At 40.8% G+C, this 23,644-nt stretch overlaps 2 protein-coding genes across 3 annotated transcripts; one reads left to right on the forward strand and one right to left on the reverse strand.

The window, feature by feature from the left end:
* Positions 1-644: 644 nt before the first annotated feature.
* edem3 (ER degradation enhancer, mannosidase alpha-like 3) lies at positions 645-13,727 on the reverse strand. The gene is given in 22 exon segments (XM_032524800.1): positions 645-1,938; positions 3,046-3,093; positions 3,509-3,694; positions 4,110-4,275; positions 4,575-4,619; positions 4,621-4,764; positions 5,238-5,382; positions 6,328-6,473; positions 6,898-7,069; positions 7,743-7,867; positions 8,220-8,303; positions 8,559-8,642; positions 8,747-8,872; positions 9,165-9,262; positions 9,567-9,672; positions 10,518-10,652; positions 11,300-11,453; positions 11,643-11,755; positions 11,999-12,038; positions 12,283-12,383; positions 12,615-12,660; positions 12,743-13,727. Coding segments are annotated over 22 exon segments (2,733 nt in total). The 5' UTR covers positions 12,832-13,727; the 3' UTR covers positions 645-1,558.
* A 43-nt stretch (positions 13,728-13,770) lies between these two features.
* npl (N-acetylneuraminate pyruvate lyase (dihydrodipicolinate synthase)) lies at positions 13,771-22,124 on the forward strand. Of its 2 annotated transcripts, none has more exons than XM_032524823.1 (12): positions 13,771-14,169; positions 15,325-15,407; positions 15,607-15,680; positions 17,321-17,408; positions 17,520-17,577; positions 20,114-20,189; positions 20,384-20,476; positions 20,628-20,773; positions 20,913-20,959; positions 21,048-21,132; positions 21,228-21,267; positions 21,384-21,904. In XM_032524823.1, exons 1-12 carry the CDS (start codon positions 14,092-14,094, stop codon positions 21,527-21,529), a joined length of 1,014 nt encoding a protein of 337 aa, XP_032380714.1. In that variant the 5' UTR covers positions 13,771-14,091; the 3' UTR covers positions 21,530-21,904. The 2 variants fall into 2 exon arrangements, with proteins under 2 accessions (XP_032380714.1, XP_032380713.1); XM_032524822.1 differs by lacking the exon at positions 13,771-14,169 and adding an exon at positions 14,827-15,032 and having other exon boundaries at positions 21,384-22,124.
* The last annotated feature ends 1,520 nt before the right edge of the window (positions 22,125-23,644 follow it).

Genomic DNA, 23,644 nt, shown 5'->3' on the forward strand with positions numbered 1-23,644 from the left:
TTGGTGAAAAGTTGCATCACCTCGTAGTAGTAATAATAGTCTAACATGATAAATAATAATGTTCCCTTAAAGTGGCCATTCTGCCCAACAAATACTTTGACTTTTAATACATGAAGTAAGTTTAGCTGGTAATACTTTTGTGCCTTTAATCCAGTACTCTTTAATCCAGTAATTTTAATGCAAGAATTTACTTATACCCAAATAATGCTTTGTTGACTTTATTAAAAGATATGAGCAGTTCTTCTACCACTGCTGTAGTCAGTCTGAGTGCAAACTGAGAATTTTCCAATTAAGAGTCTATGTCAGGTTGACTCAACGGATTTTATGTGGGTGTCCGCCCACTATTTATAGAAACAAGTCCCTTGGAAAGGAACTAATTCCGTTTGCATTCAAATATTCCGCTTTCTTGCAAAAGCCAACATGTTTTTACAATTTCTTCTGAAACTCCAGACACGATGCCAGTATGCTAAATATTCTATTAAAGCAACTTTTACATCCTTTCAAAGTGGTATAACATTTACAGTTTACATCCTGTAAGTGAAGTAAAATCAGCCACATTCATGAATCCCCATCCTTTACATCATCTAAACCCAACATTCACTCGTAAAATAGCATAAACTCAAATAATAAAGCCAGTTTTCCCATTTCCTCTCAATTTTTATTTCATTTCATCAGGTTAATTTAGTGGCTTATTTCTGCTCCTTCCAGTCAGTCAGCAGTTAAAGCATGACAGACAGATGTCATAGCGCCCTCCTGTGGCGGCGTGTGGGTGTGTCCGCTCCACCCAATGTGGTCCAGAGGTTGTTGTTTGTACCAGAACCTGAGCAAAGCAGCGCTACATTGTTTCAGTCAATATATCTTGACAAATACATATTTACATTGACAGATGACTTCATATATCCTCCAGAGAAATCAAGTTTGGTGTTGAGTATGTCTACCATAAAGCCTTAAAAAAGATCCTGCAGCTTATTCAATGTCACTCATCCCCACATGAATTAAGTCCTTAACTCACATCGATGTGTACGTACGATTAAGCCCAGGATCACAAAGATAGTAATTGTATTATCACAAATAATCATCACATTTAAAATAAAATTAATTGGTCAATGGATTAATTAGTAGTTGTTGGACCAGCATTAATTTGAGCAAAAAGGAGTCCGAAATGCATAGAGAGAGAATGACAGTGTGAGAAGGAATTTGGAATGGAAAGTGAGACGCTGTTACATACAGTCTGGACTATGTCATTCATTAGGGCTTTGTTATGACAGGTACACAGAAACTGTATGAGAACGTGAGGTAAAAATCCTGGTCTCTTATCCATAAACTATCGGGCTAAAAAGGACTCCCTTATGGTCCAGAGATACAGTATGCGGGCTGCCTTGGCACATGACACCATTAACGGAGAGCAAGAGAACAAACAGTCATTAAAGACATCTCCCCAGCATCCTCTGAGTTCACCAGATTGAGACTGGTGACTTGTGAAGACATATTCCCTCCAGGTTTCTCCCCCACAGTGGGATCAAACCGCAGTCACAGGGCACGGCACGCCCTACGTCTGTCAGAGCTCATCCTTCTCCATCTGCTGGAACGCCTCCAAGTCTTCCCGCCAATCAGCCAGCAGTTCATCCACTGACTGGTTGCTTGAGTCTGTGTCGCCTTCAGGCTTCACTCTATTCTCGGAGTCTCTCTCCTCTTTGGGTTCTGCCAAATCCGCCGTGGCCTCTGTAGGACTGGTTTCCTCTTCCGGGGGTCGAACTTCCTCTTCCGGACTAGTGTCCTGATCTACAGGACTGACTTCCCCCTGTGATGGAGTAACCTCCTCAGGAGCCAACTCGTCTAGCTCCAACGTGCTTTCTTGCGATTGGCTAATAGGTTCAAATGAGGTGGGAGTTGTTGCCTCAGTCAAGCAGTCTTCCTTCGCTTCTTGCACGTCCATACCTAAAAAAGAAAGCAGGGGTGTGAGGCACACAAAGCTCTTTTCCTCCTCTTCAGTCGGTAATCTATACAACATGCCCCTGGTAGCTCTTCTCAGTCAAAAAATAGAACCGGCTTTCAGCGTGAGACTGTCAACTACAGCATAACAGCATGATGCTGATGGTGAGTCATGTTTCCCACAGGATAAAGCCTTTCTCACATAACTGCACAACCAAACAGAGTCAACTGTGAAAGGAAATCTGGCAAAAAGTTATACTGTGGCTTTGCACATATCTGGTTAGGAAAAAAGGTGTATATGACCCGTATTAAAAGTGTTGCAGTTTTTTTTAACTGCATCGTGTATGTATTAAGGAACGAGTCGGTGATGTTTATTAATACAGTCGAGGGACTACACGAGGACTGCTGCAATGACTATAACGCTGTATAATTCAAGAATAAATAGGCACAAGTGATCAGGACATTGTTGTGTCCTGGTGACTTTGTGGTTACAGAGACTTGCCATAAATCAAAGAATCTGTTTTGGTAAGCAACTTGTATGCTGAAGCTTGCAGTCCGATGATCTCTAACAACTCCTACTGTGCGGTTATGCAGCTGATCCTGTTCAGGTTCCTTACATTGATATTAGGGTCAGTTAAAGCTTCTTAGCATTAGTTATTCAAGTTTGCCATTTTACAACCTGAAACACAGCTGAAGATAAAAGTAATTGTAGGTTAAAATCAAGGCAAGCTCACTGAACACAGACTATGATAACCTTTCCACAGAAACCACGTAAAAACACTGTTACATGGCTTGGCTGGGGGTCATACCCTGCCTCACTGTCCAGCAGTGCCATGTATAACTATTGGTTGGCTACAGTGACCAAACATAACAGACATAAAAAGCTGTCATGTCCCAAGCTCTGAAGGGGAAAATCAAAAAAGAAAAAGGACAATACTGTCACTACACTAAGCTTTTCTATCAAACAAAAATAATCTTGTGGTTAGAGGGCCAAATGAGAGGGAGGGACGGAGAGACGAAAGCATGACTATAAGGAGGGAAAGCGGAGATAAAAGGAGAGGGAAAGTATGGAATGAGAATAACAGGCAAAGAAAGAAGGAAAAGAATACTTACTGCCCTCAATCAGGATGCCAGGAAGAGGTTTACCTTTGAATATGGTTTCTGCTCATCCAAAAGGGGAGAGGGTGATGGAAAAAAGAAGAGAAACCAAGAAAGAGAGGAGAGGAAAGGCACTGTTACAGTCCACCACAGGAAATAGAGGGATTTGGCAAATGAGAAAAAAAGAGGAATAGAATGAAGATGCAATATTGATAAGGGTGTAAAACTCCACCATGCACCATTATAACCACAGCTGGTGGGTGGCTTTGGAATGAGTCGCAATCTTTTAGGCTTCGAATAGCGCCTGAATCCCTACATCTCATCTTTATTTCATGAAGCAGGGGCAACATAATGAGGATTAGTCAGCGGAGAGAGAGACAAGCACACTGATGTGATCAATCTTCCCAAGAGCAAGAAGTGAAACAAAGAGAGGAGTTTCAACATTTAGGGAGGCAGATGTGAGGGCGCAATGTCCCACCTCTGTCTCTGGCTTTGTCGCTCAGCAGCACCTCCACCTCTCTGTACTCCTTCAGCGCTTCCAGCAGGATGTTGCCCTCCTTGTGGAAGAGGAAGAGGAGAGGCATGGTGATGTCATCTGTGCTGCGGCCATCCCCGGCCATCTGAAACAGGGGAGCCGTGTCGCTGCTGCTGCCCTCGTTGTCATCTGGAAGGAGAGGGAAAAAAAGGAGATGAGTGGGAGAAAGTAGAGCTGAAAATAAACTGACATTAACCATGTTGATTAGAGGTTAGTCCTTAAAAGTAATTTAACAAGGAAACATTTTTCATCATTGGACATTTTTTTAGATTTAATGATGAAGCTTTTTATTGAAAAGAAAATATAGATATCAGACTGTCATACAGGTTGTTGTAAAGGAAATCAAAACGGCTGAGAAAGGTCTTCTATAGATGCAGATTATTATTATCAAGTTTAATTGAGTTTTGCTTTATTATCAAGTCATCATGTAATGTGCAGGAACCTATTTGACTGTCTGTCTTCAAAATAATCCTTTTAGCGAGCCCTAATCTAGTCACTGAGCGGTCATCTTCCCCGTCTTGTGTCGTTAGCTGCTCGCACTCACCGATGACTATGCCTCCGATGGCGCCAGCCTTCTGGATGTGTCGGGCCTTCTCTGCAAACATGCACTGACCCCTCTGAAGCAGAGCGATGTGGCCCCGGACATACTCCGCATTGGTGATCTCGGTACAGCCGCTGTAGGGTTCAGCCACAGTCACGAAGCCTCGTAACTGCACACGGGAGGAAAGAAGCATGACAGGTGAAGAATGAAGGAACACATGTGTATACTATGGGGTGTAAAGAGCTGCAGTTGTCAACATGTTCTCTTCCGGTGCTAAAACCATGCACTCATTTAATCTTCTGTAAATTCAGAATTTGGATAATGTTTGGAAAATATTCTTGGAGAGTAAGAGCCCTCTTAAAAGTTCCTTGGAAAAGTGAGTGGCACTCTTGGGGAAAAACATACAGCATGACAGTTAAGTGGCCATTTGATACCCGGCAGCTTGGCAAAGCCACAAAGCCCACTCACCCCTGTGGAACTCTTGGACAGGTCTGTGCCAAACTGCGCCGGGCCCGGCGGTCAGCACAACTCTGCCAAAGAATGGATGTGAGACGATTGAATGGCTCTGGGAGGCAGCTGCTCCTTCTGCGCTGGCTGGACAGCTCCATCATTCCTGCATGAAACGCACGCCGTCCTCTGCTGCTACAGCACTCACCGCCTAGGTGTGGGCGTGCCAGAGTGGGAGAGGAGAGGAAAAGAAAACAAAAGAGGATTTATATATATAAAAAAAAAAAAAAAAAAAAAAAAAAGTCAGGCTGGGAAAAAACGACATGAATTGTAGAGTTGGGACCAAAAAATCTAACCTCCATTACACAATAGCACCAGTATAACAGTATGTTCTTCCACTGTTTAATAATAGTACAAATGCACAAGCTGTGGCCTGTTTCATATAAAAAAAATTCTGTATCTTCACATATTAAAAGGGTAGCTTTTTCTAATTGTCTTGCAGTATTCCTGCACAGGTGTGCTGGAAAAGTTACGTGCTGAATCATTCCTATCCCTCGTAATTGGGGCGAAACAACTGAGCATACAAATAAGAGACTAAATTGTTTCAGCCTCGGTTTTGCTGGTTTTTAAATCGAGCACTGACGAGATCGTGCAGATGTTCATCTTCGTTGCTTAAGTGTTTACCTGGGTAGCATGCTGGACCAGCTGCACCCTGCCATCTTTCAGGTGAATAAGACTGACTCCCATTTTCCTCAGCAGCTCCAGATGTTCATGGTTGTTTGCCATGAAGTCCTGAGCCCTCAGGGGAGGACGGCCCATACCGGGCTCCCTGAGAAGAGAGAGAACAGCAACAAGATAAAAACATGAAGGAGATACAGCAGTTAGGGAAAATGGATAATAAGTGCAGGCACATAACCTGCGGCCTGTACGACAAATCAAGATCAACATGCACTGGATTTGTTTCAGTTACCCGGCTTCAGGGTGTCCTAATCCAACGACACGCACGTTCACATAAAAGAGGCGGTGTTTGCACATCATGACCAATCACAAACATGACATGATAAATATGTGGATCCAATTATAATTCTACATAAATATGACAAACACAGACACGGTTTTACAGGCAAAATGCAATAGAGTCGCTGCTTCCTAAAACAGGAATGAAAGCTGGCAAAACAACACCACTTATCAATATCCCTTCTCCATCAGTCAGGCACAAGATCTGACCATAATTACACTTGGGCTTTCCATAAACTGTCGTTGCTTTAGCCTTTTTTTTCAGTTGCAACCCTGGCAGTGGTAAGCGATTGTGAGAGCAAAAAATATATATAAAAACATAATTCAAACCGATGTGTGGCATTGGCACCACACGGCTCAAGAAGCCGACAAATAGCCTATACAGAATTCCCTCTGCTGAAAATCTATATATCTTTCATAAAGATAAATTGGTAAATGATAATGGGCTCTAAATTATGAGTCTCTCTGTCTCTCTCTCCCTCCCTCTCTCCCTCCTAAGAACGGTGACGCTGTTATCAACTGAGTATCTGATTGGTCAGTAGGCTGTGCTTTTACACCGGCTGATCTCTAATCTCCAACATAACCTGCTCCCGACCAGGTAAGGTGCTCAGCATAAGTTACCACGGCAATTTAACCCGCTGACAAGTGATCCGCCGTTGTGATACACAAAACCCTGGGTTAAACCTGAAGTTACCTCGTTAACGCCAAATCTTGCTTTGTAGTACAGGCCTCCGGTCCAACCTGTATGTATACATACCTGTAAGGAGCAGGGCGGGGGCAGCTCTTGTCCACAGCACTACGGATTGGGTCTCTCAGGTTACGAGGGTAGGCGGGGTCAGGAAACAGGAGGCGAGTGTTAGGGCACGTCCAATCGAAGTTAGAGTCGTCCAGCTCCTCCTCTGACTGAAGTAGAATGAGTACAGTTCATTCTGTTAGGAACTGGAATGTGTGCATGCTTTCATTAATTTGTTAGATTTTAATTATGGTATTGTGTTGATTACGCCCTACTACGCATTACTACTACACCCTGCTATTACACCGTGCTACTACGCATTACTACGCCCTGCTACTACGCCCTACTCCTATGCCCTGCTACGCATTACTACTACGCCCTGCTATTACACCCTGCTACTACGCATTACTACGCCCTGCTACTACGCCCTACTCCTATGCCCTGCTACGCATTACTACTACGCCCTGCTATTAGACCCTGCTACTACGCATTACTACTATGCCCTGCTGAGCCCTACTACTACGCTTTATTACTACGCCCTGCTACACCATACTACTACACCCTGCTACGCATTACTACTACAGTTCTACTTACAGTTCTGTTTGAGGGAATAGAGGAAGAGTGAGGGGCTGTGGAGAGGGAGAGGGGCAGCAGGTGGGCCTCGGTCGTGAAGATGTAGTCCTCCACGTCAAACGGTAAGTCCTCCGCTTCAGCAAACAGCAGGAACAGGTATTTGAACATCTCCGCAAGGAAGAAGGAGTCCATTCTGACAGGAGAGAGGAGGTGTGAGAATATCAGGCACAGGGCTAGCACTGCTGGTTTATTCATCGTGTTATTATCAGCTTATCGTAAGGACTGAAATAACAAACGGCACATGTTATGGGCATGTCATGTTTTAAAGACTGCATTTTTTTATGTGTATTTACTTCTTTTTTTTAAAAATCTATCATATATTTTACTCTTTTACATCAATTTTAACCTCATGAATTCAGCATTGGTCATGGTATGATAATCTGATGGTAACATATACTAAGCATGTCTGAATGATGTCTACAGTGGACATTTAGTAGTAGAGCCCGACCAATAAAGGATTTTTAAGGCCAATACAATACAAATATATAATATTATATATATATATATATATATATATATATATATATATATATTTTTTTTTTTTTTTTAAATATCCAGAACCACGTAAAAAAAAAAAAACATTAACAGATTTCCCTAACATTAGTTATTTCTAGTTATTTATGAGTTTTCACTAAAATATGATAATATGTTTTATCGTCACAACAGAACAGAGGAACATCAAAATATATTAAAGTTCCGATGAATAAAACGTATAAAAATACAAACTTAAGATCTGAAACTTAAAGTCCTTTGAACAAAAACACTATAACAAAAATAAATAAATAAGTGAGTCTTTATATTCTCACCTGTCCTCGTGGCTGCCAGTGCGTACGTCCTTCATCGCAGCGAAGCCGCAGGGAACACGAGCGAAGCGGTTTAGGTTGTCCAGGATGGTGCGACCTGCCTCAAGGTAATACGGGTCTCCTGTGGCCTGGGAGGATGAGAGGACAGTGGGGCAATCATAACACAAGACAGTACATCAACTATAAAGAAGGCTCCAGTGAAATCTGATCAGACAAAAATGTAACTTCCACTCCTAAGTTTTATCACATTAACTTCCTTTATACATTTTTTACAAGACACCAGAACGCCAAAGGCAAAGTGTTGGAGGCCGCATAATAACTGCAGCAATGGAGATTGTGTGTCTGAAATTATTGCAAATGAGTCCTAGTGCAGTTAACATCATTTAACTAAATCTGGAGCATGATAATAGGCATTTACCGCTGTACTGTGGCAGTGAAAAGAGAACGTCTGCATAGTGTCAAGCTTCCTTGATAAATTACCTTGTAAAGGAAATAGGTGCTCTCTGCAAACTCAGGCCTCAGGGGATGTTGGGCCCAGTGTACCCTGAAATCAGTAGTGAAGGCCTGGGAAGTGACGGAGAAGGACGAAGGGGTCAGCACACCATCCAAAGCATCATGATTAGAACAGACAGATGTAGCTAAAATGCAGCCGTGGTGTGTGAAATGCAAGCTTGTTCACATCAGAAGAGTTATAGTTGACAACAGAAGCCTTATGGGGTTATTTGACTCCATGGTCAAATGACACAAAGTCATTTTTTTGGAGCGGTTAAAGTCCAAGATGTGGTATTTCACGTTGGATACACAAGAGAGACAGATTACCTCTGGGAGGAAGTTGTGCTTCTTTGTAACTTGATACAACATCTCATGAGTCTCGATGGCAGGACGGATATCTCCCTTCAACACCTGAGACATGAGTACACCGCATAAGCAGTATGCACAATGTTACTAGAATGGCACAGGAAAATATAAGAAGAGTGAAATCTTCACTTTGCGTGATCCAATCTGACCTGCAGTCCAGGGAAGAAGGCCAGCAGAGAGTCCATCCAGGTGCGAGCGGGAAGCAGAGGTTTGTGAATGTGGACATCCAGCAGAAGTGGAGGCTGGCTAATGTACTTCATTATAGATGCATAGTGCTAAATGGGGCGTACAAAGTGGAAGGATTGAGGACATAATAACAGTCTTATAGTGCTCTTTGATAAACACAAACCAATAGGAGCCTGAGGCATTTCTTTAACTCCTATGTTGGAGAACTCAACAGAATGCTGAAATGCATGAACCTAAAAGAACGCTGCTTTATGTTGGAGATGCCACTTTGACAAAATGATGTTATACAGACAGAGAGGCATCAAATTACTCTGTGTGCGTGTGTGTGGGTGTGTGGGTGTGGGTGTCTGTGTGTGTGTGTGTGTGTGTGTGCGCGCTCACAATATTAAACCTCTCCAGAAACAGGTCATCTCCCAAGAGGATGTAAGCCTTTAGCAGGTATTCATAGTACGAGTCAATTCCTGCTCCTACTCCGCTGTCTGGGACACACAATCATATATCACTTTATAACACAAGAAAAAAAAAAATCAGATGGCAAACAAAAGTTCTATTTTTTTATCCATCAACCATCTGTGCAACCAAATCCTCTCTCAACCAGACAGAAAGATTGTACCCTCTATACTTAATTTACCCTGTCCCGTGTCCTTGGCGCCCCATCACTCCATATCTGCCACCGCCTCCTCCCCTCTTCCACCACCCTTACTTCTCTCAACACTCCATTCACCCTCATCTTTCACTCCTTCCTCCATCCTGCCCCCCCCCCCCCCCCCCCCCCCCTCTCACCTCTGCGGACCCACTCTCCTGAGTGGATGTTGATGGTTGTTCCCACCAGATTGCTGTTTCTCTGTCTCTTCTCCCACAGAAAGTCCAGAGCTCTCCGGGCATGGGCCTGTGCGTGTGTGAGGAAGGGTGCATTATTGATTTTGAAAAAGTAAAAAAAAAAAAAAATCAATCTGCAGTAGCTGTTTACTGTTAGAAAGATCCCAGTGATTGACTTTGTGCATGATCAGCAGTCTACTGCTGACAGGAAGTGAACCAGTCCAAGGCTGCAATATCCTTGTACAGGCTAAAATATCAAACTGAAATGTTTTCGGTATAACACATTTTGGTTTTTCTTCAAAAAAGTAAAAACTCAGATCTCAGTGAATAAATGAGATAAATGACAGAGACAGAATTTCACATCATGTGCTGTCAAACAAGAGGGTGGTTTCATAATAACAATTGTCTGCAACCTGATCCTAAAAAAAAATAATTAAAATGACAAAGTATAACCTAGATTACAGATAAAGGACGAAATACAAGCCACTTGTAAGGTGTGGCTGTTCAGCGACACAGCTGATGTTGCACCAGAGACCTCAAAGGAGACCCACAAGTTTAGTTGTCTATTGGAAGAGTTTGGCTGAGAAATAATTAGCGGAGGTTATACAGTTTTAGTCAAAAAAATGAAGTATTCCTTATTACCATTTTGCTGTTTAGGTGACTAAAATACAAATCTTCCTCAACAGCGTAAATCTCTTGACCATGATTTTTAACATTTAAAATGTTATTTCTCCATAGCAATAATGATATTGCTATATATATATATATATATATATATATATATATATATATATATATATATATATAAATTTTTTTCTTTTACATCTGCTCTAAAAAAAAGTTGCACTAAATCGTAGATCACGACATGTTAATGTAGACATAGGAGGATCTTATCATCTGACGTAGATGTGATACCTCAAACACAGGATCCCCAGTGAAGCGACTCAAGGCGGCAAACTCCAGGATGATAGTTCCTGCACATGCAGTGCAGGTGTCTGTTTCTGTGCCCGTTCTTGTCTCAGGACCCCTGACACCATGCTTCAAGTTCACCTGTCAAGCAGAAGAAAACAAACAAGTGTTACACAATCCGTTTTTAGAGTCCCGTTTGGTTTGCAAAAGACTGTGCATAAAAAAACAAGTCAGACATGAAAATCTGCGTTCAAAAGCGGTGACCGCTGCAAGCAGAGCAGTGAAGCAGAAAATGGAAATATGTAGTCACATCCGAGAAGTTACGAATGTCAATTGGACATAGAGCAACCCTGAAAATGTGTGTGATTAAGCTTAGTTGTTTTTTTACTTCATATTATCAAATATGTTTGAAATCAAGATTGTCAAAACAGTATCTTAATTAACAAGGTTTTTTTTTTTTCAACTTAAAGTACAGATTTCTATTGGCTCCAGTAAATGCATCACTAATAATTCACACTCAGTAGGTTTCTTCTCCTTTCACGTAGACAGACAAGGTCTTTATGCTACAATACTCTTAAAAAAACCTCCCTTTATTTACAAGAAACCATGAACAGAATTTGTTTTGTTTTTACCCCATATGGAAAGTATGGAACTACCAACGACAAGAAACACAGTATATATATATATACAATTCTTGTTTAACATCCCTTATTTAAAAGCTCATGCAGGTTTGTTTGTGGCATTAGAGGCTAAATGTAGGTTTTTCTGCCTGTGTGCAGTTGTCTCACCCTGGGATAAGGCAGGCCACTACTGGTGTTGAAGGCTGGAAGCAGTCGGAGACCAAGGTCTTTGGCCATATGTAGGAGCTCATCCTGGTACCACTGCATGTGTTGACCTCCCTCCTTCAGCATCACAGCCATGGAGTGCCCTCCCAACAGACCACTGGACACACGCACACCCAACAACCACATCACTAAAACAGCAGAATCCAGTGATTTTTCAACACTTTTTGGACAGCTGTTCTGTTCGCTGCCTGTCAGAGGGTAATCATTCTCTTAAATGTGGCACTGTACATTCATAGTTTATTCAATAACCATAAACAGGTGTGTTAATAATCTAACCCAATCTCACCCGAGGACTCGAATGTTGGTTTCAAAGACCGAGACCACAATGTCGTTGTCCAGCCTCACATCTGACAGCACCCTTCTCACTGCCGCCTCAAACTCTGTCGTCTTGTTCAAAAGCTGGCAATGAGAAATAATACACAGCTATAAACAAATCTGGCTTGATTATAGACCACTAATATTTAAATAAGGAATTCATTTTTAATTGAGTAACACTGACATTTCTCTCTAAAGTCTGTGAAGGACTCATACGTCAATGTCTCCACTGTGTGCTGTCCTATTCATTTAAAAACTGTCTCAAAATAGTAACCCAAATCAATTACTGTAAGACAATCCAAAAAGACACCCAAAACCAGTACCCACCACCAGAGTATCCAGAGTGTCTATGAGGGTCAGAGAGAACCTGTCAGAGGGAGAGAGAAAAGGTTTAGCATGGGTGTTGATTTTCCCTTGCGATAATGAATGTAATATGATGCAATTATAATTTATGTAAATGTTGTTCAATGTAATAATGGTTCTTCAGCAAGTATAAGTACAATCTGGCTCCACCTTTCACCTCTAGTAAGTACTCAACCAGGTGTGGTGTCTGCACTCACGTCATCATTGCTTTATTAGATCTTAAGGGACAAAGGCAGTATGCTACTTACTTTCCAAGAGCATCGTCTACGTCACCTCGACTGGGTTCAAGCCCACGGACTCTTCCTCTGCATGTTAGTGGCATCAGCTCATCGGCTGGGTATGCATGGTCCTACGAAACACACACAAACACAATTCAAACACTATGCTTTGTTGTTCACTTATTTTCACAGGCGGCTCAGCCTGATTAAATCTCCGTCATCTATAAATGGGTAGGGATACAAAAAGGAAATCTGTCCTGATCACCTAATAAGCTGCTCAATTGTTCTGAATCAAACCCAAAAAGATTGCAACTAGAAAGCCCTATTACAGTGAAGGAATCCAGTGTAAACAGATAACTTACCATATAGTTCTGATATGCATGGTCAAACATCTCAACCACTTGGTTCCTTCCGTGAGAGAAAAACAAAAATCAGCTTAACATGTTTCACTCTGAGGAAACTGTGTGGTGTTGTTTTTTTTCCAACTCACCTCAACCTGAGCTTCTCCTCCCGTGACATGGCCTCTCCGAGGCTGCATAATGCTCCGAGTAGCATCAACGAGAACAGTACAGCAGGCATTGTGGTAGGTGGGCAAGATTGCAGCAATATACATAAAACCACAGTTTGGCACTTGGTCAGTCACAGGGCAAATACCTAGTCATTACCACCGCCCTAACCACACAGCTCAAACCACCACAAACCACAAAAACCCTTAAGAACCATAAACCCACACCAACCCATTAATGTGTTACCTCTGAGATCATGATATAGCAGGTTTGGGCTTTGCCTAAGATGTACCACTTAATAATCAACAGGTACAGAAAGCATCATGAAATCCTGTTAACTTGTTGCTGAATCTTGGCCACCTACACTCCATCTGTGTTGCTCAGCAAACATCCAAAGCACGACGACGAAGTCAAGGAGTTACTATGTACTGTGCGCTTTCATATGTGCACTTACAGCCCAAAATGCTGTTAAACAGTTATGAATGTTTTTATTTCAAGTACCCAGAGATCGAGGTGTAAACCGATAGAGATGTGCCAGGCATTAGTTATAGTGCAAAATTGCTCCACGTCCCGTGAACAGGTTGTGAGTCACACCTGTTTATTTTCCCAGACTGTCACCCGGACCTACTGTACACGTGTGACACGTTGACACGTAACACGTAACATTTAACTGTGCCACAAAACAAACACGCTGAATCAAATTAATCCTGCGTTCTAAATATGAACGTTACAATAACTGTATTTTCTAGATGTAGCTAGTCTTCACGCAAGCGCGATCAAGGAAACGTGTAGTCATTTTTAGTTACCACGACGCGTTGTCATATTTAAGACTCATTGTAAACCAACGCAGCTGGGCTTGTTCTGTATTAATAATCCTACTCCACAAATCATGTACGGTAATTTACTTACTCCACACCATAGATACAGATATAGCTATGACTCCACACTACCGAAGTCACACCAACAGCCTTATAAAACTCCTGTTCATGCCAGCTCCTCTTATCACTCGGGTGTGTCAACTGCAAAACGTTAAAGAGATAACTTGATAATTTCTTCCTCTTGACAGTTGTCTTTCGTAAACCAGTCAGACAAGCAGCCGAGCACTTGTCAGGGTTTAATTAGCCAGTTAGCCAGCTGAGCTAACTGGCCGAGCCGGCGAACACGGACAGACAAACAATATAAGAAAAATCCACAAAAACCGCGTCCATTGTTGAGAAGTGGAGCTGACCGAGCTATCTTTTCTGCCCTTCGTGTTATGAAATGAACAATTTCGCCGTAAGCTTCTGTTTCGCCAAGCTAGTCAGTCTTCCTATGAGCAGTCTTAAACAACCGGATGCCGCTGAGACGACAACCTCAACAACATCCGCTTCCTGTAACGTTGTGGTATTGTGCCCTGACTCTTGCTTCTCAGGTAGCATTTTCTTGCAGGCTGTGTAAATCGTATGTACATCTATTTACAGACGTAACTCTAGACATGTTAATACATCCATGCTATGTGACCAGTATTATGTATATATAACTTAACCTAAGGATAACCGTTAGTTAATGGCTTTTGAGTGGGTTAACTTACAGCCTACACAAGTCGTTGGTGTCGTTACCTGAAAGTCAAGATTAGGGAAATAAAAACGCCAATCAGACATGTCACTTTTGTTGCCTTTTATTTCAGAAGAATCTCTCAGCGCCCTTTATCGTGATAGCGAATGTAGACTTTAATCAAAATAAATACACGGATATATTGTTTTTCAAGCAACAGTACAATTCTAATGCTATGGTAATTATCAAAGTGCATTCCTGCAATTATTAAATGCAACGTTTCCACGACTTCCATTTTCCTACATAGATGTTTTTTTTTTTGTACAAGCCAACAATATTAAAATATCACCCACCAACTAGTGAAAAGTGAAAGCTTTAATGTTTAGTAAATGAAAGTAACTACTATTCAAACCTCTAAATATGTTTAAAGTGATTGGAAACATATAGTGTCCTTTTTATAATGTGAGCTTCATGTATGTCCTGACTCCATAGATATTAACGGTCAATGCCTGACTCTTAATTGGTTGAAGTCCATGTTTATCTAGCTGTATTTTCGTGTTTTTCATTCACTAACTACATTTCCCATTACGCTTTGCGGCATCACTTGATGCTTAAATGGCTTCACATGACATCAACACATTGCTGACTAGTTTCCTAAAAAAGCAAGTTGTAACCAGTAGCCCATTTCCCCAAAAAGAAAAAATTGATGTCCACATCGCACAGAAGGAAAAGCACGCACAGGTAGGCTGGAGCAGACAGCTGACTTTAATTCAATAGTTTTCGACAGTATCCTTTTCTCGTCACAAACAGGTCGCTGTATAGCCTGTGTCTTCATTGTGTATATAGATGCTGTAACGTTATTTATGTAAATCTGGCTTTCTGAAATCCTTTAACAAGACCGTGTCACCAAAGTTACCACTTGGATTACAGCTTCTTTTTTGTAGGCTACCTTATTTTTTTCTGTATTTTGAGCCTCATTCTTTCTGTGTTTCTTACCCACCTATCCTGTATGACATGTCTGTTTGCATATCAGGTACATTCAGTCATGGCCCCTTCTGTTGATAAAATGCTGACCGGCCTAATTGCAGCCACTTTTACTCCATTTACCAGAGAAGGGTAAGTATAACCCACTTCTCTTTGTCTGCTTGTTTTCCCATGACTCCAGCACTGTGTGTTGTGTAAGATGTGTGTGTGTGTGTGTGAAAGTGTGGGATGAGCTTGGGCATACTTGAAACTTTTGGCACAATCCTTAGATCTGGTGGTCTTTTTTTTGCTAAATGTGTAGGCCTATATTTTTCACTATTTCCCAAAACAGTGAAATCAATCTAGTCGAGATTGGTCCTTATATTGACTACTTGACAGAGAAGCAAGGTGTTCGTAACATATTTGGTAAGTTTTTCCAAGTGGATTCTTCTTTTGATCTTTGTCACGGTCTGGGTTCCCATATCACATTGGAATACTAAACCTTAGTCAGTTAGTGGTTTGTTATCTTGTCATATTCTTACAGGCATATTCTGCATCCAGTAATTTCACAAAACTTAGAAAATATTAAGAAAATAATGCATCTGCAAGCTGATGGCAATTCATTGTTATTATTTTCAGAAGAACAGGATAGTTTTTAGTCTTACCACACTGGTTTCTACATTAAAAGGTAATCTCTTACCCCCCCCCCCCCCACTCCCCTCACCACTACAATGGAAATACCAATTATTTCTAAATAACTTTTAAGCCACACTCCATATTCAATGTATTGTGTTAATACCCAACTCTGTAGAGCTTTCAATGAAACATATTCCTTCATAGTGTGTGATTTGATAAGTATTGCAACATCATCATGTCATCATCCTTTCTTCAGAAGAACATGCAGTGTGTAATCGTTTCCACAGCAAAGACAAGTCTACCTTGCACTGTAACCCAACTTTAAAAGAAGTATATGATTTTAAAGACAATGATCCCAATTACATTACAGCATATTCCCAACAAATGGTGCCTTGTGGAGTTGTTTACTACAACACAATGTATCCTTGATCATTACCTTTCTTTTTAAATGTTTGCAAAGCCAATAAAATAAACACATAATACTATATCATTTATGCTTCGTACAGTATTTAACTGGAAAGGGGAAAAAAACTAAGTAACACTTTGACCTTTTTACACTTTTGAAGTTTTTTTTTAAGTTAATGTGTTGCTCTTAAGTTATCACAGTTTTATCAGATTTTTCTGGCAAAATAGGAATAAATAGTTTTGTCTCTCTTTGGTTAGCATCAATCTGTTCCATGTTGACCATTGTCCCTGGAACAGAAAGACAGAGGTTAGATAAGGTGAAGATATCAAGCCTACCCTTTCCTCTACCTTGATTAAAGCTAGCCAGTGTTCCCCTTGTGTCAAACAGGAGTCATATCACACTTTTTCTTAACCCCCCCCCCCCCCCCCAAAATCACGCTTGGTGTGAACTACGATCATTTATTGTAGTAACGCCTCATTTCCATACTATCAGTACTATCATATACTACTACTGTGATATACTATCAATACGACTTTACCCAGCAGAGGAGTTGCATACTGATCTTTTTGTCATGATCATGTTTTTTTATGTTCTTTGTCATCTCCCTGTCATATCTGCATTATTGCTCATACCTTGGTTCTAGCTTTTGTTCTAACTATTCTGTCCGTGGCACATTTTGCATTCCAAGCCATCCGAGTAGTGCTGGATCCCTCTACGGGCCCCACTAGACCAGGTTTCTTCCATTTATTTTGACAAAAGGTGTGGGGCTGCCAGGTAGGCTAACATAGGCTATGTAGGTTAGCTAATGTTTTTACAGTACTATATGTCTATACCATGTAATTAGATGTCTTTTGCTTTGTTTGGTTTTCTTTGTGGATTTTGTATACTGTACTGCAATGTTTGTTTTGTGATTTGTTGGAGCTAGATTTAGGTCAGGTTGTTCTTTGTCCTTTCCTTTCAAACTGCAACTGCATTTGTGACGTGAGAAACAAGATGTTAATAAATGTACTTGACTTTCTTCCAGTGAACGGCACCACTGGAGAGAGCATGTCTCTCAGTGTTACAGAGAGGAAGATCCTGGCTGAGGAGTGGTGTCAGAAAGCCAAGGGCAAGTAAGTCATCACATAGCCTGTTTGTCTGGAGATTTGTCCATATGTTGAGTCTTATACAGCAGGGAAAAGTTAACGGTTTGTGACATTTCCTATTTGTGCATTTCTGTGCAGAATGGATCAGGTGATTGTGCACGTCGGCTGCATGAGTCTTAAAGATGCCCAAGAACTGGTGAGTGGCTGCTTTTTAAGTTGCAATAAAGACACAAAGGCGTGTCTCTTAAAGAAAGTGTGCTAGTTACAGTACTAACAAGGCTCACTGCAGTGGATATGGCTTATTTTCAGGAAAGGTTTCATAAAGCAGGTTTAACAAGTCTATCCTGAATTACCATGGAAACCTCCAGACTAGCCTGGTCCCAGTAAGGCAAGATCTCCAGCAGAGTTTATGTCATTTTTAGCCTAAAGTATCTGTGCAGTGTTCTAGTCACAATGTGACTTTTAAGATGCACACAATGATAATAAAGCCCATATATAAATTTGACCCACCTTCAGCAATGAGTATGAACTCCATAGATGGTCTACAACCTGCTGCCAAAAGTTCTCAAAGTGTTAATATTTTTTTGTCATCACATTAATTGCACTGTTTTAGTATCCCTGTTAATTTGTTCCCACCTTGACAATTTAGGTTTTTACAATTTTGGAAGTAAGGTTTATTCCTGGAAGTATTGATGATGATGATGAAGTGTTTTCAAATACTTTTATGGTGGATACAATTTTACTCATCAGCTTAGTTCAGTCATAGATTTCCCACGTTTTTCAAGGCTTTCGGCATTTCTTTAGCATTTGCAAGGAAATGTAGAGGGACTTATATGTTCTTATAGACAGAAGATAGACTCAACGGCTACTCAAAGCACTTTTACATAGCAACTCAGGGATCAGTGTCTTCCCCAAGGACACCTCAATATGGGTTGAGAAAGTGAAAATAGAGAATAGTAACGACAAGGGGCGCACTTTAGTTCACCTGGTAGAGCAGCACCTGCAGTCCTTTCTCTCTCTCTCTCTCTCTCTCTCTCTCTCTCTCTCTCTCTCTCTCTCTCTCTCTCTCTCTCTCTCTCTCTCCTCTCTCCTCTCTCTCTCTCTCTCTCTCCTTTCCTTTCCTGTCATTCTTCAACTGCTCTATCAAAAAGGCAATAAAAGACCCCCAACAAATACTAGTAATGACAAGACCAAGTTATGCACCCCTTACTAAAAACACATATACATCTTATAGCTCTATTGCATTTTACTCACATACAAATTTGGTGTTTCTGCCTGTATAATTGTTGAATGATGGCAAACTTTGGGGTCTAGATAAAAGTTTTTGGTGTGTGATTCTGGCACTCTGGTGTCCCGTAAATATCCTAAATGTTGGTATGCGGTTGCATATATCTAAATTAAAGGAATAGTTTGACATTTTGGGAAATTTTACGGAGACTTTTTCTTGGCTCTGAGCAATTGCTGGGCAACCGGTAAGGACTAGGAAGTTACTGTTTCCAGCCTGGAAATAGTCCATAGTTTTTACACTTTAGTCTGGAATAAACAACCTGATGTAACATGTGAGCTTTGGAGATGCTGGTAAACAGATTTTGATACCATTCAGCAGAGCCAGACTTCAGTCAGTTTCCCTTTTTGAAACTGCTGGCTGTAGTCACATAATTAATGGACAGATTTAAGAGTGTTCTCAATCTTCTTGTTTAATTCTCTGCCAGAAAGCGAATAAGCTATTCCTTTAAACCAGTTGTCAGCGTAAATGAAAAAAAATACAGAATTGGTCAAGTACATGACTAGAAATGATTAACGTATTTTGTTAAACAATGGGAACTTAACCATAGATCACTCCCTCCAGGATTTCGCGATGTTGCGATTGCGCCAATTCACGAAAATTTAACCAATCACTGCGGATGGTGGGAGGACCTGCTGTGTCAGCGGGAGGAGGTGCAGTGGTAGATCTGACACTTGACTCCTTCTCTGAGGAGGAAGGGGGCGGGGCAGGAGGAGACAGTGAGGACACCGAGGACAGCATTGACAGTCCTGCCCCGAAGAGGGGCCGATACAACTACTGACCCCTTTTTTTACCCCTTGACCACTTTTTTCCTTTGACACACTTCCTTTGTCTTTCCATTTGTGTACTACCAAGAGCCTGGGTCTGTCCAAGGTTTCTTCCTAAAGGGAGTGTGGTCTAGACCTACTCTATCTGTAAAGTGTCTCAAGATAACTCTTGTTATGAATTGTTACTATAAATAAAATTAATTGAATTGAGTCAACAAGTCACTGACGCATACGTTTTGTTCAAATTTGATTCATTCAATAAATTGTTATTTTTGTCTTAAATCCACCAGCCATTTTCATATTATACCAACATTTGCAGCATCTTGAGCTTTTTTAGTAAGGTAAAACTCAGCTTAGAGTAATTTTATTCTCCTTTCCTTTTTTATTTTTAAAGAACCTATACAAAAAAATAATCACAACTTTTTTTGCAACTTTCTCTGTCTCCTGTAACTTCATTGCAACAAACTTACCAAAAACATTGCAACTTTTTATCGCAATTCTTTATAAAAGCTCTTGCAACATCAGGCATTTTGGGCCGCAACAATCTCCAAAAAATCCCGGAGGGACTGATAGATCAAAAACTACAGGGATAGTACACTGTATAAACTACAAACTTGAATATATCCACTGTTGCAGTAGATTGACATTGTTTTGATCTATAATATCCATATTCCCTCTAGACTCGCCATGCAGCACAGATCAGGGCTGATGCCATAGCAGTCATTGCCCCTTCCTTCTTCAAGCCAAGCAATGCAGGTATGCAACGGTTTTATTTCCACATATTCACAGGCAACTTCTGGCACACTGAAAATGTGTGCCGCTTGACAACCACCTTTTTACGTTTTGTTCACATGTCAATACTGTACTTGTCAAGCACCGTTGGAAAGTGAGACCAAAATAAAATAATTTTTCATGATATTCCATATTATTTTCCTCTCATCCTGCTTCAGATGTGTTGAAGTCATTCCTTAAAGAAGTGGCTTCAGTTGCCCCATCTCTGCCTTTCTATTATTATCATCTTCCAGCTATCACTGGTGTTAATGGTTAGTGCCATGGATGATTGATTTTACAGTTGCATACCATTTGGAAATAGAGAGACTTTGCATCTCTAACGATGGTAAAATCATATTGGATGTCTTTACTGATGGCCTACTGAATGTGACAGGGCCTTGTTTTTTTTCTTCTTTTCTCCAGTGCCAGCAAAAGATGTGTTGGACGGTATTGAGAAACTCATTCCCTCCTTCAGAGGTGTGAAGTTCAGTGGGAGTGACCTGATGGACTTTGGCCGGTGTGTCAGCGACAGTCCGCCTCACTGGTCAGTCCTCTACGGCGTGGACGAGGTCAGCTCTTTCTCCCTTTCCATCTTTTTTATGGTCAATCTGTTTCGTGCTGCAGCTGCTTATATTGTTGATGACATTTTGTGTCTCTGACCTCCGCCATAGAACCATTCTAAAACAAATTTCTTTCATTTTGCCATAGCAACTGCTTGCAGCTCTGGCCATGGGAGGCCATGGAGCAGTTGGCAGGTCAGTGTGTGATCCTGCGTAACGCTTTGTCTCCTTTTTGACTCTTAACAATTATTTAGTAAATTGGTCTTCATTTTTCTACCCGCAGCACATATAACTATGTAGGATGTCATGTCAACAAGCTCATATCAGCATTTGAGAATGGCGACCTTGTCCAAGCCAGGACAATACAGGTACGGTCCAACTCTTTTATTGTTGCTCCCATCTTGTCTATGATATTATGCATCAATTTTGGATACTGACATCTTTGTCTGATTTCCATGAACAGTTCAAGATCCAAGAGCTTCTCAGTTATGCCATGAAACTAGGTGAGCAACACTTGTCTCATGAAGTTTTTCAGTCATATTCTATATGAGATAAATGAATGCTCCTGTTCTATAGCTGTCATAATGGAGCTTTGAGACTCCCTTATTGTTATCGACAGGCTTTGATCTGGGAGTGAACAAGCAGCTGATGAGTGAGTTGTCAGGCTTGTGTCTCGGGCCCCCCCGACTTCCTGTGATGCCGTGTCCTCCTGATCACGCTCAGTCCATTGCATGGAAATACCACAGCATTTTCCCTGAATGCTGACGTGTTCATACTGGTTTGTTGAAATCCCTCAACACAGCAGTTCTTACACTTTGAATCAAACTGTACCATTAAATAGGATCTTTTTCCACGAGTCAGTCAAATCTATTGTGTTAACCAATATCTTAATTTCAGTGTTTATCATGTCATAAAATGTGAAAATAACTACGTGAACTAAGGGAATGTGGCACTTTTGGTTTTGCTACATTTAGGGAACAGGGGACTGTCACAAATCAGCAGAGTTATCTTATTATCCCGTACTGTGTCAGCTGAGTCTCATCGAAGGAGTTAGACCACTTTAAGCCTTGTTTTGTAAATCACGTGGTGGCATTACGTTCATAGAAATTCCAAATGAACACAATGAAGTACTTTCAAAAAGGGAATGTTTTGTGGTTCAAGTCTTTAGAATGTTTTAGTCCGTCCCACCACCTTAATTATCATCAGTGAAATGAAAGCTGAACTATTTTCGACCTTGAAAATCACAGTTATGGAAAAATGCTGTCTTTGAGCTGATTCCATGAGAGGGACGATAACAGACAGAAAGGGCATTATTATGAACGCTGTTTCATGAAAAAATGACACTCCAGAAAAGGATGTAACAAAACATCCATGTTGTCAGAAGGGACTTTAAATTAGATTTTAGAAATTAGATTTAGCCTTTGATGTAGAATGTATACTGTCAGTTGTTATTAAATCTGTACTTTACTAAGTTTCATATTGTGTAAAAATGGATGTTTGCTTTGTTTTGTTATGACAAATACTCACTAGTTTCTTACTAATAAATGTGTTTAAATCCATTTGTTGGTTCACACTGATCCACGTCTTTTTCTTGTGTTCTGTTGCTGAAAGTTTCAAAACCGCAAGGCCAGATTATCTGTAAAACTGGCACAAACGTGCGTGTGCATGCGTGTGTGTGTGTGTGTGCATCTGGTCGTCTGGTCGTCCTTGGGGTGCATGATAAGTCGTTTTGGCCTGAAGTTACTACAATTCCCTGTACTTGTTTGAGTATTTGTATAGATGAGAATTCAACTGTAAATCTTTTTTTTTTCTTTTGCTGGCTAAATTTAGTTGGTGAAGAGTTTGGGGAAGTTTAAGGAAATCATCTGAGAACAAGTAATAGTTTGCCCTTCTCAGACTACACGAGTTTGGGAATTGCTATCAAATTCTGCCTTTTTTTTGACAAACCTCATCAGTGTATGGATTTCATCAACTAGTAATTAAATCTAAACCTTGATAAAACTGCGGTTTACACCCAAAATTACTCTCCGGTTATATGCTAAATTTAAATGCCATTTAATTCAAGATAAGTCGTCTAAACCCAAATGTCACGGCTGTTGTTTCAAATGAACCTCTAATTCTTGGTAGAAAAGTTTTAACCAATGTGCTTCTCTATTCACCACATGAAAGTGTATGTACAGAAACAGTGTTAACAGATGTGAGACAGGAAAAACCTCACACTATCCAGCCTCACCTTTGTCAGAAGCTATGCTGCCACCCACTAAGACAGACATGAACAGCATTTATAGATCCACCTCCAAAGGACTTTACTCAACCTCAGCTTGTAAAAGGCATGTTTTGTCATGAGTTGTTTCTCCAACACAACATCTGGATTCAAAACAAGTGCAGTGAGTAGTGCGTGTCTGAGTATTGCAGAAACTCTCGCCTCAGGCTGCAACTTGTTATGAACTTCAGTTGTGTGTATGTGTGTCTGTGTATGAATGTGTATATACAGTATATGTATGTATGTATGTATATATATATATATATATATATATACTATAATATATTATTTTATTAATATGTGTGTTGGTTCTTGTTCAACTACATTCATGGGGTCCAAAAACCGGGAGTTCAGTGTACTCGTGGTGTCCCGACAGCTTTGTGGGGCCAAAATGCTGGACCCCACAACTATAAAGGGCTGTTTGAGGGTTAAGACTTGGTTTTAGATTATGGTTATGGTGAGGTTAAGGGTTAAGGTTGGGCATTTAGGTATGATGGTTAAGGTTTGGATAAGGGGCTAGGGAATGCATTTTGTCAACAACGGGTCCCCACAAAGATAGTGCCACGGACTGTGTGTGTGCGTGTGCGCATTATTAGACACACTATCACAGGGGGCAC

The sequence above is a fragment of the Etheostoma spectabile genome, chromosome 9, assembly GCF_008692095.1.
Source record: "Etheostoma spectabile isolate EspeVRDwgs_2016 chromosome 9, UIUC_Espe_1.0, whole genome shotgun sequence".
NCBI classification, from domain to species: Eukaryota; Metazoa; Chordata; class Actinopteri; order Perciformes; family Percidae; genus Etheostoma; species Etheostoma spectabile.

Coding starts and splice junctions, on each gene's coding strand:
- npl (XM_032524822.1), top strand. CDS start 14,907: ATGGCTTCACATGACATCAACACATTGCTGACTAGTTTCCTAAAAAAG. Junction 15,033..15,324: donor AGAAGGAAAAGCACGCACAG/GTAGGCTGGAGC, acceptor TTTGCATATCAG/GTACATTCAGTCATGGCCCC. Junction 20,190..20,383: donor CTTCAAGCCAAGCAATGCAG/GTATGCAACGGT, acceptor ATCCTGCTTCAG/ATGTGTTGAAGTCATTCCTT.